We start from the raw sequence: 19,000 nt of genomic DNA, 5'->3' as shown, positions 1-19,000 counted from the left end.
ACACCCAAGTATCTTCATTGTAAGATTGTCATGTTTTCACTTAATTACTGTTGTTTTACACTTCACTAACTGATTCATATGCAAGAAACTCACATGCTGTCCCTCTGATTGTCCATGTTGAACCTGAAACTATTTTAAAGTGACTTATTACTTGCAAACAGCAGCCTCCTCACAAATACTAGTTGTTGATGAGTGTATCATTCTAGATTTCTCATATAGTCTTTTAACATTCCTTACTGCATCCTTTAGATTTATTTTTCAGTTTGATGTCAAACTCGATAATTGTTTCAGGACGTATCCTAAACCGATTCTCAAAAGATATGGGTGCTGTAGATGAGATTCTTCCCAAGTCATTGTTGGAAGCTATTCAGGTCAGTATTTTATGAATAATATTCTTGTGTACTGGCATGATTAAATAAACATAATAAACATGGCATCAGTAAATAACACTAACATTAAGAATGTAAGACTGTTAAAAAACAAACACCAAGTAAAAAAAGTTTTGGTATAAGAATCTGGAAGTTGTGATTACTTTTCAGTCAATCTTCAGTACAATTTATTTATTTTTTTGCAGTCTATCAAGACCAACTTTTGTAAACTATTCAGAAAGTTAATTAATTTAATATCATTACAGAACATTGACTTACAAATTACAGTTTGGGACAAGAAAAAAAAAATAGTGAGCTTCCTCTGGTTATCTCTGGTACTACCATAGAAAGCAATGAGCTATTGGATTCCCACTGGAGAAAACAGAAGGGGCATTCATTTCACCAGCTTAGAATTAATTAATCCATGAAGTAAATTGAAGCTTCTGAGTAGTGCTTATCCTGCAATTATCTACAGTGCTATCAAAGGATACAACAAAGAAATGGATGAGATAGTCATTTGACAAAAGGCAGTGAATAAACAGTGACACTCTGTGTTGTAATATGCTTTACATGTTATGCAGAGAACATGGGATGTCAAAGTTTATATAGATTCATGGATTTCTCCTTCCCCTCTCTCTGCCCATCTCCTTGTCTTCCCTTTCTCTGTCCCTCCTACTTTTCCCTCTCTTTCTGTCCATCTCCCCCCCCCCCCCCCCCTGTTTCTCTCTACATCACCATGTCATCACCCCCACCTCAATAGGAAATTGGTGCTTAATAACTCCACAGTATTTGTTTCCAGATAGCAAATAGTATGAGCACCAAATTTGGGTGGAATCAATCCAAGGGTTTACACCTATGGCTTCACTCACATATGCACATGTCACATAAATTTAACATATTCCAGAAATATTTAACCTATATCGAACTTTGCCCTGTAGTTCTGTTTTCCTGTAGCTCAGTGTTTATTTACATCATATTTCATGAGCTATGTGTCATACAACAATGTAATTTTGGAGTTACATTTTTCTGTGAAATGTTGGCAAATAGAGTTAATAGTAAAGAAGTAATAAATTAAAATGTCATGCATGATGCATAAATTTTATTGCGTGAACAGTGAAAATGTAGTAGGCGCTAAACTAATTTTGTGTGGTTGTCAGTGAGAAAAAGTTTGAAATTATTTGTAAAATTTGTTGTAAGTCACTAAGTGTTCTCATTCTCAAATACTGGCGAATACAGTCTGTGTGTTTGCACATCATTAGGTACGTTTCTTTTTTACACTACCTCACCTCCACTCCTTTGAGAGGAAAGTGGTTCTTACCTCCACAGTGCTTCTTTCCAGACAGTAAGTTGACTGAAATTTATCTAGTGGCTGAGGAGGAGATATGGAACACACAAACAAACACACACACACACACACACACACACACACATATATATATATATATATATATATATATATATATAAAAAATAATAGAGGGAAACATTCCACGAGGGAAAAATATATCTAAAAACAAAGATGATGTGACTTACCGAACGAAAGCGCTGGCAGGTCGATAGACACACAAACAAACACAAACATACACACAAAATTCTAGCTTTCGCAACAAACGGTTGCTTCATCAGGAAAGAGGGAAGGAGAGGGAAAGACGAAAGGAAGTGGGTTATAAGGGAGAGGGTAAGGAGTCATTCCAATCCCGGGAGCGGAAAGACTTACCTTAGGGGGGAAAAAAGGACGGGTATACACTCGCACACACACACATATCCATCCACACATATACAGACACATTTGTCTTTAAATGTGTCTGCTTGTTTGTGTGTCTATCGACGTGCCAGCACTTTCGTATATATATAATAGAAGGAAACATTCCACGTGGGAAAAATTATATATAAAAACAAAGATGAGGTGACTTACCGAACGAAAGCGCTGGAAGGTCGATAGACACACAAACAAACACAAACATACACACAAAATTCTGGCTTTCGCAACAAACTGTTGCCTCATCAGGAAAGAGGGAAGGAGAGGGGAAGACGAAAGGAAGTGGGTTTTAAGGGAGAGGGTAAGGAGTCATTCCAATCCCGGGAGCGGAAAGACTTACGTTAGGGGGAAAAAAGCACAGGTATACACTCGCACACACGCACATATCCATCCACACATACAGACACAAGCAGACATATTGAAAGACAAAGAGTTTGGGCAGAGATGTCAGTTGAGGCAGAAGTGTAGAGGCAAAGAAGTTGTTGAAAGACAGGTGAGGTATGAGTGGCGGCAACTTGAAATTAGCGGAGATTGAGGCCTGGTGGATGACGAGAAGAGAGGATATACTGAAGGGCAAGTTCCCATCTCTGGAGTTCGGATAGGTTGGTGTTGGTGGGAAGTATCCAGATAACCCGGACGGTGTAACACTGTGCCAAGATGTGCTGGCTGTGCACCAAGGCATGTTTAGCCACAGGGTGATCCTCATTACCAACAAACACTGTCTGCCTGTGTCCATTCATGCGAATGGACAGTTTGTTGCTGATCATTCCCACATAGAATGCATCACAGTGTAGGCAGGTCAGTTGGTAAAATTCACACGTGGCTCTGCCTTTGATCGTGTACACCTTCCGGGTTACAGGACTGGAGTAGGTGGTGGTGGGAGGGTGCATGGGACAGGTTTTGCATCGGGGACGGTTACAAGGATAGGAGCCAGAGGGTAGGGAAGGTGGTTTGGGGATTTCATAGGGATGAACTAACAGGTTACGAAGGTTAGGTGGACGGCGGAAAGACACTCTTGGCGGAGTGGGGAGGATTTCATGAAGGACGGATCTCATTTGTGTGTATGTTTGTGTGTATGTTTGTGTTTGTTTGTGTGTCTATCGACCTTCCAGCACTTTCGTTCGGTAAGTCACCATAAGAAAATAAATATTCCTTACAATTAGGTATGTTAAAATGAATGTAGGATGTGTGGCAGTTTTTTGAAACAACAAAGGGCCAAAGCAAGTTACACACAGGTAGTACCGATGATTTCATCAGTTTGGTCCCTTAGGAATTCAGACACAGATAGTGTCAGTGGTCCTGTGCGACAGCTGGCAGACTGACAAATCCCCATAATCATTTAAAATGATACTACAAAGATTATTATAATTATGAGGCATAAAATGTAAAGAATTTTTGAGGTATGTGAAGGAGAGCATGTACATGAAACTTTTAGAGTAACTGTTTGCAAGCTATCCAAAATATCTATCAGGAAAAGAGGAGACATCCCCCCCCCCCCCTCCCCATACACACACAGAATGTACAGCTGCACCATTTATCCACTAGGAATTCATGAAGGATTTGACACTAGTGATGTTTAGCACTGTGGTATGAATATTGTTTTAGAGTTGTTGCTGAACATGTCCATTTACATTAATGCACAACCAATATCTGTGTGCCAACGATTGTTTAACACAATCAAATTAGCCAAGTGTTTAATGAATAATTCCTGTCGCTTCAGCCAAATGGGCAACCAGTTCTTCTCTCAGTGTATTAGACAGTCATTAGCATGAGATGCTAGTTGTGCATTAATATGAGCAAACAACATTTATAGCAATGTATGTAAAATGATAGGCATTACATGGCACTTTGAACAGTGTCTCTGAACACCACTAGCATCAAATACTTCATGGACCTATTGTGAAGGAATGGCACACCTACAACATTTTGGTCATTTAAAAAATGTTTCTTTTTATCTCATGTAAACACCATGTGTGTGTGTGTGTGTGTGTGTGTGTGTGTGTGTGAACATCATATTTGCCATTGACAGTACTTCTTATCATAATTTCCACTACTGTAATTTCGACCTTATGTCATTTTCAGCTGGTTACTGGTGCTGAAAACACAGCAAAAGTCAATATTAATAAAATGATGAAAATTATGTGATCTTGTGGAGCATATGTCAGTATTTGTCAGCAGTACGTACTGATGGTGTATGTGATACATACTGACATGTGCCACAGAGGCTCAGATCCCATTAATTCATCTTATTGCTGTGTTTTCAGCACCTGGAGCCACTTGAAAATTACCTAAGGTCAGGGTTGCAATAGTGGAAATTATAATGAATAGTATGATCAATGGCGAACATCATGTTGTTTAAAAACTAAGAGCTCACAACAGATTCAATTACATAATTTTAAATTATGTTTTGCTGAAATTGTTGTGCGTAGGTTAAATATACTATGTGGAATTTTGTGCCACTATCACTAACAAAATGTTTCATTAAGATAGAAGACAGGATTAATTGCACATTGTATACCTGAAGATTTGAATGAAATACAGTAGAATCAAAGTCTGCATGGACCAGATATGTTGGGACATGTCCAAACCTAACTTAATTTATGCTGCTCATGAAAGAGTTACTGTAACAATATTATTAACTTTTAAATGTGTTACAGTCACAATGGTTTTTAGTAATGAAGAATCAGCTGACAATGAACTTACTTTGTGAGAATGCATGAATAACGAGCAGCAGAACTCATTCATAACTGTTCTAGAACTACTATTCTGGAACCAAAAACCACATAGTTTCATTTGAAAAACAAATAAAATAAAAATAAAAATTCCAACTTTGATATCTGCATATTGTTGTTGGCTATTTTATGAGGCCTTCCTGATGATTTCTCAAAGTGAAAATAGATTATAAATAGCTTTAGCATGCAAACAGTATCAGAAAAGAAATACATGACTCACCCAATGTGTTGTCTCTGATGAAGTGATGCTACAACAAGACCAAGGGGCAGTTTGGAAATCTCTCATATCCTATCCTACCAAAGCAGTTCTGAGGCTCTGGTTGAAATGCTGCAAAATCTTTGCATCTGGAAAAATGCCTCTGTGTCCAGCACTAGACTATGTGAATGGTATTTAGGAGTGGAATTACACATTTTCAGTGTACTTCCTTATGGATTAAGGATTAGGTGATGGAAGAGTGTGAGAGAATAACTTAATTGTAAGGATGATATATATTTTCTGTACTTGGTCAGAAAGATGCTTGGTAGGTACACATGGTCTGAATGAAGCCAGAAACAACTTTCATTATGCAGTGATAAAAATAGAGCTTGAGTGGTAGTACTGATATCCAGAAGAATAACTGCTGCCTTACTGTATATTGTTAATCATGCTAGCAGAGACAGATACTGCAGTGTAGTGCACCCCACAAATATGCTACTTTGAGATAATGAATGAGGAGGTAACTGTCATCTCAAATGTGAGTGACTCTTCCACCATTCCTTAATTGGGGACACTTCAGATGCAGAGTGAATCTTCCACCATTCATTAATTAGGTACACACTTATTCTTCATAATTTTTGGTTATGAATGAGACCATTTATTTATTAATCATATTATTGTAGATGAAGGGAAACTACAAAATATCCCAATAAATGGGCTCATGGAGAATCACCCATGAATGACTTAAAAAATTTACTGGTATTTTGCCAAGATGTACATGTCAGAATGGAATGAAATGACATGACAAAGAAAGTTATCTAAGCATTCTTTCCTTTATTGTAGAAGGAGTATGTGAGAGTCCCCGCATATTTAGCGAAGTGGTCATTTGAATAGTGAGAAAAAGGTTTTGTTCTGTCCATGTGTAGCTAAACACCTCTGTTGCTAACACTAGACTGCAGGTAAAATGTAAAAGGTAAATAATTTTCTTTTTTTTCCAAAAGATGATCCAGGGAGAGTATTTACAGTTCATTTTTATGGCATAATTCAGTATTATTTCCGTTTGAAGTGAAGTGATAACAACACAAGAAACCTTTAACCACACATTTACCATTAAAGGTTTTTCTTTAATTTGCGTACTGTTCCAGTAATCGCCATAAATTCATTTTGTTTACATTTTGCGGCTTTGCCTTACTTTCCGAGTGTGAATACTTGCCGTTATACCATAATCTTAAGTGCATTTGCTATATATTAACTGATTAAATATGTTCATTAGCGTGCTCTTCAAGCTTGCCATTAAAGATTTTCTTTTATTTGCGTATTCTTTCAGCAATCACAAAAAGTTCATTTTGGTTACATTCGGCTGTTTAGGCCTAATTTTTGAACATGCATATTTAGCGTTATACCACAAATTTAAGTGCATCTGCTAATAGTTTACTTACATATTAGTTTCCAAAACATATTTAGTGTCTTATGCTTATCCATTACGGATATTTTAGAACCGTGACTGTATATTAATATAAATAAGTTATACACAACTGCAGCCAGTTACTTTTTTCAATAATAATGCTTTATTGCATTAACTGGTTTTCGAACCCTTTCAGGTTCATCTTAAGATGATTTCGGGAGGATCCGGGAAGTTACATCATTACTGGTAGTAGCATAATGCTGGGTGCTGGTTCTATGGCAGTACCTCTATGGCAGTACCTCTATGGTAGAACCAGCACCCAGCATTATGCTACTACCAGTAATGATGTAACTTCCCGTTCCCGGATCCTCCCGAAATCATCTGAAGATGAACCTGAAAGGGTTCGAAAACCGGTTAATGTAATAAAGCATTATTATTGAAAAAAGTGACTGGTTGCAGTTGTGTATAACTTATTTACATATTTAGTGTCCTTTTACATCTGTATTTAATATATTATTGTTATCACTTAGTAAATCTCTTAACTAATTTCCAAACTACTATGGATACTAAGTGTGTGAGTTGCAGTAGGAAAGTTAGTTCAGGGGTTTTGTGCAGCTGTTGTGACAGGTGGTTTCATTGGGGAAATTGTAGTGTTGTGGGAATTGGGGAAGCAAACGAGACTCTTCCATTCTTTTGCAGGGTTTGCTCAAGAGATAGGATTATAGCTGAACAGGAGGAGAAAATTAGAGCCATTCAGGCTGATTTGGACAGAGCGAGGGAGGAACTGAAGAGGTTAGGAGGGGGGGTAGACAGCAGTGGGAAGTAGTAGCTGGGAACAGGGGCCACAGGAAGAGAAGAGTGTCTGACAGTTTCCCAATTGGTACAACCAATAGATTTGCCTTCCTACCACAGTTAAGTAAGGAAGATGCTCCAGTAGAAGTAGATGTAGTTAAGATGCAACAGAATCTCACTAAGAAACCAACTGTTTCAAAAAAAGTAGAAAGTAAGAGGAAAGTTCTGTTGCTAGGTAGCAGCTATGGAAGAGGTGTGGGCCAGATTTTGCAGGAAAAATTAGGTGACAGGTACCAGGTCACAAACTTTTTCAAGCCAAGAGCATGTCTTAGCCAGGTGGTAGAGGATATAGGTTCCTTGTGCAAGGTTTCTCAAAGCAGGATCATGTGATGATAGTGGCTACAGTATTGAGTGTGACCTGGTGAAAATAGCCTCTGCAATGACCCATACCAGTGTTGGGCTGGTGCCTGCTTTCGTGCAGCCTGATCAGCCCCAGTTGAACCGCTCTGTCAGGAGGTTAAATATGGAGTTGGATCAGTTGTGTAGGGCAGCCACTCTGTCATACATTGGATTGGTTCCTGTCGAGGCTATTGATAGGGCGGACTTCACAAGACATGGCCTACACCTCAATAGGAAAGGGAAGGGTAAACTGGCAGGGTTGTTAGCGAAATCCATAAGGGGGGACACTAGTACTCATGGATGTACCTCTTTTTTAGACTAATATCAGTATCCAATGAGAAGTTCAAGAAGGCAGGTGCTAAAGAGGTCCAAAACTCACAAGATTCACACAATATTGAAGTAAATAATAATGTTACCATATTTAACCAAAATATTGGTGGATTAAAGAAAAAAGTAGATTCTCACAAAAGTAAAGTAAAAAATAATGTAATCATTTTTCACCAAAATATTCCAGGATTGAAGAATAAAGTAGATGAGCTCCTGATTTGTTTAGATGACACTGAGTCTGATAATGTAATAGATGTACTATCCATGTCTGAGCATCACATTGTGTCTGATATAGAAAAGGTAAATATCAGTGGTTATAAACTAGCTGCACATATGAGTAGAGAGAATAAGGTGAGAGGAGTTGCCATATATGTCAAAAGTTATCACTGTGTATAAAGCTTAGATACAAAAAAGTTTTGTCTAGAGCAACATATAGAAGCATGTGCCTGTCAACTTAAACTGAAGGAGGGCTCTTATAATTGTAACCGTATATAGGTCCCCTTCAGGAAACTTTTCATTTATTCCTGGGAAACTTGGATGCCCTGTTGTGCTATCTGTCAGATAGGGGAAAGCAAATTATTGTTTGTGGGGACTTCAGTGTTGATTCACTGAAAGAGTGTAATAGGAAGAATGACCTGGAAGTCTTGCTCGGTTCTTTCAGTTTGACATCTGTCATTAATTTTCCTACTCGGATAGTAAAGGACAGCAGCACATTGATAGATAACACTTTTACAGACCGAGATAAGTTTAAAAACATAAATTCTTGTCCTGTTGAGAATGGCCTTTCTGATCATGTTGCTGAGATAGTTACAGTATATGACATAGCTCCATTCCGTAATTCAAAACTACCCTCCAAAGTTGTGCGTTCAATTAATGACTCAACAATTAGAAATTTCAGGGAAAATCTTCAGCAGTTAGACTGGGATGAGGTGTACAAGGAACTCAATGCTAATTTAAAATGTAACTTATTTCATGATACACTTGTAAGAGAATTTGAAAACTGTTTCCCCAGGAAAGTAGTTAAATCTAACTATAAGAAACCATGCAAAAAACCTGGGCTTACTAAAGGAATTTTATCTTGTAACCACACAAGGGAACTGTATCTAACAACAAGAAAGAGTAATGACCAAGAAACAGCCAAATATTATAAAAACTACTGTTCTACATTAAGAAAGGTTATTAAAAAGTCCAGAAGCATGTGCATCATGTCTGAGATTAATACCTCTGATAACAAAATCAAAACAGTTTGGAGTATTATTACAAGGGAGACAGGGCAACCAAGAGTACAGGATGACAGCATTACCATCAAAGCGAATGGAAACTTGACAAACAACAAGCTGGAAGTTGAAAACATTTTGAATAATCATTTTTTAAATGTTGTAGAGAAAATAGGATCTAAATGTTCATTAGAAGAAGCAAGATAGTTAATGCAAGAGTCCTTACCCACACAATTTGATACAATTGAAATTCCACCCACCTCTCCTTCTGAAATTTGAAAGATAATAAACTCTCTCAAGAATAAAAGCTCACATGGAATTGATGGCATTTCCAGCAGGATAATAAAAGCTAGTTCCCAAGAGAGAAGTGGGATTCTTAGCCACATATGTAATAGTTCTCTGAAGCAGGATATTTTCCCAGATAGACTGAAGTATGCCATTGTTAAACCACTGCATAAAAAAGGGGATACGTCTGATGTCAACAACTACTGCCCAATATCTCTTCTGACTGCCTTATCCAAAATTCTTGGAAAAGTAATGTATTGTACAGTAGCCTCACACCTTTTAAAAATAAAGTTTTAACAAAATGTCAGTTCGGTATCCAGAAAGGTTTTTCAATGTAAAATGCTATGTATACTTTCACTAATGAAATATAAATGCTCTGAGTAACTGGTAGTCACCCATTGGGATTTTTTGTGATCTCTCAAAGGCTTTTGACTGTGTAAATCATGGAATACTTCTAGATAAGCTCAAGTACTGTGGTATAAATGGGACAGTGCTCAGATGGTTTAAATCATATCTAAATGGAAGAGAGAAGAAATAAACAGTTCACACAGTATGCAAAAAACTGGTGATTTCTCAAACTGGGCAACAATCAATAATGGGGTGCCGCAAGGTTCGGTGCTGTTCTTAATATATATTAATGACTTACCATTCTGTATTCACGCAGATGCAAAACTGGTACTTTTTGCCAGTAATAAAAGTATAGCCATCACACCTAACAGACAAGACTTAACTGATGAAATTGTAAACGATGTTTTTCAGAAAATCATTAAGTGGTTCTCTGCAAATGGGCTCTCATTAAACTTTGACAAAACACAGTATATACAGTTCCACACAGTAAATGGAATGACACTATTAATAAATATTGACTTTGATCAGAAATTGGTACCTAAGGTAGAATATTCAAAATTTATAGGTGTATGCATTGATGAGGGGTTGAACTGGAAAAAACACACTGAAGATCTGCTGAGACGTTTGTATTCAGCTACTTATGCTATTAGGGTCATTGCAAATTTTGCCAATATACATCTCAGTAAATTAGCTTACCATGTCTATTTTCATTCTCTGCTTTCATATGGCATCATATTCTGGGGTAACTCATCATTCAGAAAAAGAGTATTCATTGCACAAAAGCGTGTAATCAGAATATGCTGGAGCTCATCCCTAGCCAGATTACGCTCCCATATTCTATTTTCTCAGGCTTGTCTGACATTTGGCATTACCCCCAAAGGGCTCACACTTAAAGTTCCCATCTCTGGCTGCAACCCTTCTTTCCATCAGTCCCTATACCAGTTCCAAACTGAACAATCCATTGCCCTCACCCACCTAATCCTTCACCTACACATCAACTCAGCCAATGAACACACCCGTCAACTCCTATCCTTAATAAAAGTCCTAATCTTTCCTCTCCCACATCCACACCGGCTGTTCAGAGCATCCTCCTACAGGCCAACCGTAAATTAGAACAGCATGCCACCCTCCACCTCAAAAAACTACCCAATCTCCTGGTTTCCCACCTCCGGAAAGGCAACACACTCACCCTTCACAACCTTTCCAGCAAACCTCAACCTCCTCTCATTGCACACAAACCCAGTCTCTCCCATCTACTCAGTCTCCCACTTCCAGCTCCACTCCCTCCAAAACCTCAAAATTCCAATCAACACAATCTGGAACCACAACACCCTAATTCAGTAGTTAACCTTTCCTCCAAACCTCTCTCCCAATCCGAAACCTCTGTCCTATCCAAAGGCCTCACCTTCAGCCCCACTCCCAGTTTCAACCAAACAGCCCTCGTCAAAGATTTACTGTCCTACACTCGTACTCTCTGCTGGAAATATCACTTTGCCACGAAGAAAAATGATCCTAATCCTACTCCTAATGATCCAACTCCCCAAGACACCATCCAAATTGAACCCTGCCTGGAACAGTTCCGTCCTCCATCGCAGCGGGACCCACCTCCTCTTCCTCAAAATCACCCTCTCCAAACCTTCCAGGAATTTCTGACTTCCAGCCTTGCATCTCAATCCTTCTTAAAAAACCTTAATCCTACTCCCAACATCACCACTGCTGAAGCCCAGGCTATCCGTGATCTGAAGGCTGACCGATCCAACATCATTCTTCCGGCGGACAAGGGTTCCACGACCGTGGTACTTGATCGTCGGGAGTATGTGGCTGAGGGACTGCGTCAGCTTTCAGACAACACCACATACAAAGTTTGCCAAGGTAACCCCATTCCCGATGTCCAGGCAGAGCTTCAAGGAATCCTCAGAACCTTAGGCCCCCTGCAAAACCTTTCACCTGACTCCATCAACCTCCTGACCCCACCGACACCCCGCACCCCTACCTTCTGCCTTTTTCCTAAAATCCACAAACCCAATCATCCCGGCTGCCCCATTGTAGCTGGTTACCAAGCCCCCACAGAACGTATCTCTGCCTACGTAGATCAACACCTTCAACCCATTACATGCAGTCTCCCATCCTTCATCAAAGACACCAACCACTTTCTCGAATGCCTGGAATCCTTACCCAATGTGTTACCCCCGGAAACCATCCTTGTAACCATTGATGCCACTTCCTTATACACAAATATTCCGCACGTCCAGGGCCTCGCTGCGATGGAGCATTTCCTTTCACGCCGATCACCTGCCACCCTACCTAAAACCTCTTTCCTCATCACCTTAGCCAGCTTCATCCTGACCCACAACTTCTTCACTTTTGAAGGCCAGACATACCAACAATTAAAGGGAACAGCCATGGGTACCAGGATGGCCCCCTCGTACACCAACCTATTCATGGGTCGCTTAGAGGAAGCCTTCTTGGTTACCCAGGCCTGCCAACCCAAAGTTTGGTACAGATTTATTGATGACATCTTCATGATCTGGACTCACAGTGAAGAAGAACTCCAGAATTTCCTCTCCAACCTCAACTCCTTTGGTTCCATCAGATTCACCTGGTCCTACTCCAAATCCCATGCCACTTTCCTTGACGTTGACCTCCACCAGTCCAATGGCCAGCTTCACACGTCCGTCCACATCAAACCCACCAACAAGCAACAGTACCTCCATTATGACAGCTGCCACCCATTCCACATCAAACGGTCCCTTCCCTACAGCCTAGGTCTTCGTGGCAAACGAATCTGCTCCAGTCCGGAATCCCTGAACCATTACACCAACAACCTGACAACAGCTTTCGCATCCCGCAACTACCCTCCCGACCTGGTACAGAAGCAAATAACCAGAGCCACTTCCTCATCCCCTCAAACCCAGAATCCCCCACAGAAGAACCACAAAAGTGCCCCACTTGTGACAGGATACTTTCCGGGACTGGACCAGACTCTGAATGTGGCTCTCCAGCAGGGATACGACTTCCTCAAATCCTGCCCTGAAATGAGATCCATCCTTCATGAAATCCTCCCCACTCCACCAAGAGTGTCTTTCCGCCGTGCACCTAACCATCGTAACCTGTTACTTCATCCCTATGAAATCCCCAAACCACCTTCCCTACCCTCTGGCTCCTATCCTTGTAACCGCTCCCGGTACAAAACATGTCCCATGCACCCTCCCACCACCACCTACTCCAGTCCTGTAACCCGGAAGGTGTACACGATCGAAGGCAGAGCCACATGTGAAAGCACCCACGTGATTTACCAACTGACCTGCCTACACTGTGATGCATTCTATGTGGGAATGACCAGCAACAAACTGTCCATTCGCATGAATGGACACAGGCAGACAGTGTTTGTTGGTAATGAGGACCACCCTGTGGCTAAACATGCCTTGGTGCACGGCCAGCACATCTTGGCACAGTGTTACACCGTCCGGGTTATCTGCATACTTCCCACCAACACCAACCTATCCGAACTCCGGAGATGGGAACTTGCTCTTCAATATATCCTCTCTTCCCGTTACCCACCAGGCCTCAATCTCCGCTAATTTCAAGTTGCCGCCACTCATACCTCACCTGTCATTCAACATCATCTTTGCCTCTGCACTTCCTCCTCGACTGACATTTCTGCCCAAACTCTTTGTCTTTAAATATGTCTGCTTGTGTCTGTATATGTGTGGATGGATATGTGTGTGTGTGCGAGTGTATACCCGTCCTTTTTTCCCCCTAAGGTAAGTCTTTCCACTCCCGGGATTGGAATGACTCCTTACCCTCTCCCTTAAAACCCACTTCCTTTCGTCTTTCCCTCTCCTTCCCTCTTTCCTGATGAGGCAACAGTTTGTTGCGAAAGCTTGAATTTTGTGTGTATGTATGTGTCTGTCTGTGTTTCTATCGACCTGCCAGCGCTTTCGTATGGTAAGTCACATCATCTTTGTTTTTAAATATATTTTTCCCGCGTGGAATGTTTCCCTCTATTTTTTATATATATATATATATATATATATATATATATATATATATATATATAATGGAAGGAAACATTCCACGTGGGAAAAATTATATATAAATACAAAGATGAGGTGACTTACCGAACAAAAACGCTGGCAGGTCGATAGACACACAAACAAACACAAACATACACACAAAATTCAAGCTTTCGCAACAAATTGTTGCCTCATCAGGAAAGAGGGAAGGAGAGGGGAAGACGAAAGGAAGTGGGTTTTAAAGGAGAGGGTAAGGAGTCATTCCAATCCCGGGAGCGGAAAGACTTACCTTAGGGGGAAAAAAGGACAGGTATACACTCGCACACACGCACATATCCATCCACACATACAGACACAAGCAGACATATTGTGTCTGTATGTGTGGATGGATATGTGCGTGTGTGCGAGTGTATACCTGTCCTTTTTTCCCCCTAAGGTAAGTCTTTCCGCTCCCGGGATTGGAATGACTCCTTACCCTCTCCTTTAAAACCCACTTCCTTTCGTCTTCCCCTCTCCTTCCCTCTTTCCTGATGAGGCAACAATTTGTTGCGAAAGCTTGAATTTTGTGTGTATGTTTGTGTTTGTTTGTGTGTCTATCGACCTGCCAGCGTTTTTGTTCGGTAAGTCACCTCATCTTTGTATTTTTTTATATATATATATATATATATATATATATATATATATATATATATATATAACAAATTCAAAAGTAATAGCAGTGTACATGGCTACAACACTAGGAGAAAGGATGATCTTCACTACTCAAGATTAAATCTAACTTTGGCTCAGAAGGGGGTAAATTATGCTGCCACAAAAGTCTTTGGTCACTTACCTAATAGCATCAAAAGTCTGACAGATAGCCATATAACATTTAAAAGGAAATAAAAAGAATTTCTGAATGGCAACTCCTTCTACCCATTAGATGAATTTTTGGACATAGTAAGTGGGTAATTTCCCCACCCCCCACCCAAAAAAGAAAGAAAAAATATTGTCATGTAATATTTTGTATAATGTAATATCTTGTGTAGACCCCTTTTATTAGCCTGACATGTTCCACATCATTACAAAGTGTCGTATTCATGATCTATGGAACAAGTACTAATCTAATCTAATCTGCAACATTTCAAATCATATGCGCTAATACAATCTTTAGTATATATGTAAATACACTTAACAAAAGTAATTTCAGTAAAAATAAATCTCTAAATTACTATAAAATCCAACATTATTCTAAATCCATTACATTAAAAACTGTTAATGCAAGTCTCAAGTAAACAGTAATACCCATTTCTGTTAAATGTGTGGCACTGGTTACCTAGAGCAGTGGCCAGCAGACAAATCTGCATTTTATCTGTTAGAAACTGAACAAAACTGTTTCAAGAATGTCGCTCAACAATTTTTTCTGCTATTTTATTGAAATTTATTATGCTTATGGGTCTACCCCTATGTGTCACTTCTGACTCCTACTTACTTATTTTTGTTTACTGTTTCAGGCATTGATGCTTGTGGTTGGAACATTGTTTGTATCTGTCTCTGTTAACTGGGTATATCTTATACCCATAATAATTATGGGATGTATATTTTGGTGTGTAAGGAAAGTTTACCTCAAATCTTCCAAGAATCTGAAACGACTGGAAGGAATGAGTAAGTTTGAAACAAAATTGTAAAATATATATCAAAATAGTTTAGATCTGTAGAAAAAGTTTTCATCAAGTTCGTGGAAAATGCTGCCTGTGTCACAGAGCAGCATTTTTCAGTATTTACATGAGAATTGTAACATAGGGAAAATATCATCTGTACACTGCTGCTTGCAAAATATGAATCAATTTTTAAAATATATTATTATGAATTCCATGACACATTTATCAAATTCCAAGTGTAATCATAAAGTGAAAAAGGAAAGTAAAGTAAAATTTTTAACTATACAATTCAGGTGGAAGTAATTTAAACAAATCTGAGTTACTTGCACACAAAGTGCTGCACAGTAAGGACCAACAGTAAGCTGCTAAACGTGTTGAAAGGCTTTAATTTTTCATTATTATCTACAGTATATAGATAGGATACTATTCTCAAGTGACTGGGATTTTCCCCCCGAAGATTCAAAAAGGTTATTATTTTGGTATTCCCTTTATCAATCCAGCAACCAAACAACTGTTACTCAGCAAGGAAGTTACAACCATTGCCTTTCTGACTCCTTCACTCTCTTTAGACCCATAAAAAGTTAATTGATCAAATTTTATGGAATCACTGTGTGTGTGTATGTGTGTGTGTGTGTGTGTGTGTGTGTGTGTGTGTGTGTGTGTGTGTGTGTTTGAGATTATAAGTCTTAAGCTGTTAAAAGTATGAAGTAGAGAGTGTGAGAACTGTAAAAAGTATTTTGCACTTAACTTATATATTGTCATTTGTTATAAGTTCTTCATCCTCTTGGTACAGTCATCATAGCTTAATGTTCCCTTCATGCTAAATCTGCATATACTAAATCAGTAACACTAGGAATGTATTTTCTTTTCAAAATTGATTTATTTCACAACCTGCAGTTTCCACAATTTAACAGACTTCGTAACAAAAACTGATAACTTCCAACAGTCTTGTGCCAAAATGTGTACTGACCACTTCAGCCAGTTCAGTTACCGTACAACTTTGTGAGCTATTTCTTTATCCCTTAAAGATGATGACTGTACTACTGTGGTTCAATACAAGCAACAGCTGAACAAGTCTATTGCAAACATGTGAACATATATTGAAAAGGGACAGCATCTCTGTCTGTACACAAGAGATGCAATAACTAATAATGGAGTGGTCGATGCTAATGAGTTCAGTCAATTTGTCATACTAACTTCAACTTTGACTCCCTGTCATATGTAATGAGATGGAATAAACATCGTGATATTTTTGATCTTTTTGTGACCATAATGTGGATCCCTAAATGGCCTGAAATAATGTGGATCCCTATATGGCCTGCCATAACATCGAAGTTCCTCCTAGGACAGAAAGTAACTGACTGCAATGATATCATCACATATTTCTTTCACGGAAAGGTTAGATATTTGTTGTTATTGTCATTAAGGGCAAGGTATTTGGTGCTCTTAGATTTGTGCTAAGGGATGGCAAAAGTGTGTTTTACCATAATGAACTGATTTCTCTGTTTTGAAATATGTGTTTTCTATTATTAATTATGCATATCTCAACATTGATCATCTTGTACATGAATTCATAATGAATCATGTGATATACGGCCATTATGGTATCCTGTATCAATGAAATCCTTAAATGATGGACAGAAAAGTGCACTAGAATGGTAAGGACATTTTGTCCAATGAAGATGGCTGTACTTCATACTGAAAGCAAAGCAGAGATGATGTTGGGTCCACCGTACAAATCAATATGATAATCGCTGGCAATAGTGCTGTTCACATGGGCAATCAACAGATCATACCACTTCAGTCCTGCGTTTATTAAGGCTGTTAATGTGGTCATCAATATTGTGCACCATAACTCATTCAAAGCCATGAAATATGTTCACAAATATGTAGACAAAGTTAATAATCCAGCAGTATATAATGTGATGAAAGGACAACTCACAGATTGGGAGGAACATAGTTATTCTGTATCAATCATGTCATTACTTGAGCAGAAATGAATCAAGCATATCTTTGCATTCCCTGTAAGTGACAGTCATACATCTCACAATTTATATTTAGAATGATCAGCATGTGTATTTTAATGAAAACAACATAAAAACTACAAAAAATTGACCACATTCTTTCAACTGTGCTATGAATGCCAGTTAGCTGAAACACTGCTGTACCAAGGCAGTCCTCATTATTACATCTGGGTCACCAGAAGGCAGAAATTTAAGCATAATATTCACTGTGGTCATGTTGATGATCACTCACACAAAACTACTCTTATGTGCGGTGTGTGTGGTCCTACATCATTCTAACACTTGAAAATTGTTGACTGTCACATGTGCAGAACCTGCAGAGAGGCCCACAAGGCTCTACATATAGTCATAAAGTTTGTTCGATACACCGTATTATAGTGATTTCATTTATGGTGTTCAAGGGATGTAGATTGCAGCAGTTATGCAGAAATGAACAGACTTGCATAAAATATACAAGTGTGAAGCACTGTATCAAGCAAGTATTTTTCCTGACACTACTAAAACTGCATGCAGTGTTTGATATGCATAACGATTTGATAGTAGTAGTAGTAATAGTCATAGTCACAGTAGTGCAGTTGAATAACTGTTTCAAGTATTGACATGTGAGAGAAAATACAATCAAAATTATATTTTGTTTTACTAAAATATTAAAAATTAACTAGACTTCTTTCTAATAATTTTTTATTATTTATTCCACTTTTTCATTCAAGTGGGAGGAGAGCGGTTTGGATGATAATGCAACTGTCCAAAGAGGGGTGGGAGGGGGGTGACAGTACTGGCTGTGAGAGCTGAGATGTGTATGATGGTTAAGGCGAGTTGGCAAGGGGAAGGGGTCAGGCATGGAGGTACTTGCCATAGAGCCCCAGTGACTGTAGCTACACCCCATTAGCTATCCTTATGCAGAATTTCAACTCAAACCATTCTCTTCAAATAACTCTCCCTACTTTCCCCTCTCCCACAATCTTTCTCTCTCTCTTCAGTTTTATGTATTAAGATAGATTAGACAAATGATAAAAAAGATGGAAAAAAGAATAATGCTCTTACTGTTTCTATGTCAAGCTAATAAACAGTTTGTTACAGTACTTGAATGAAACTTTTTACCTGATTTATGTTTCTTTCTACAGCTAAGAGTCCAGTATTTACACATGTAATAGCAACTCTGCAGGGTCTGACAACAATAAGAGCCTATAATGCTGAGGATATTCTCAAAGAAGAATTTGATAAACATCAGGTAACTCATATTTCCCATCTGACTTTTACTTGGAGAGGTTCTTTACAACTGCAATATATTAAATTAGCTGCAGGTCCACTTGACACAATTCCACATCACAGAAGCATGTTAAGACTAAAATGGAAAATGCTCTAGTTCCCATATTCAGTCCTAAAAATGGGCTGGGAATTTTTCATCATTTTAAAAGCCCCCTCCACCTTGACATAGCCAGCTGTCAAAGTAAGTGCTTCTCTGAGATCATTGGGTGTTACAGACTGCATCTC

The 19,000-nt window shown here is 38.9% G+C and overlaps 1 protein-coding gene across 1 annotated transcript in view; it reads left to right on the top strand.

Annotated features, from left to right (window-relative positions):
- The window catches only part of LOC124775075 (ATP-binding cassette sub-family C member 4-like), a 305,650-nt gene that overhangs the window by 244,020 nt on the left and 42,630 nt on the right, over positions 1-19,000 (top strand). Inside the window, exons 15-17 of the mRNA XM_047249879.1 lie at positions 292-371; positions 15,336-15,486; positions 18,631-18,737. Of these exons, the coding sequence (XP_047105835.1) occupies positions 292-371; positions 15,336-15,486; positions 18,631-18,737 (338 nt within the window). The remainder of the gene's footprint in view (positions 1-291; positions 372-15,335; positions 15,487-18,630; positions 18,738-19,000) is intronic.

This window comes from Schistocerca piceifrons, chromosome 2 (genome assembly GCF_021461385.2).
Source record: "Schistocerca piceifrons isolate TAMUIC-IGC-003096 chromosome 2, iqSchPice1.1, whole genome shotgun sequence".
Taxonomy (NCBI): Eukaryota; Metazoa; Arthropoda; class Insecta; order Orthoptera; family Acrididae; genus Schistocerca; species Schistocerca piceifrons.
This window is presented reverse-complemented; position numbering and strand designations above follow the sequence as displayed.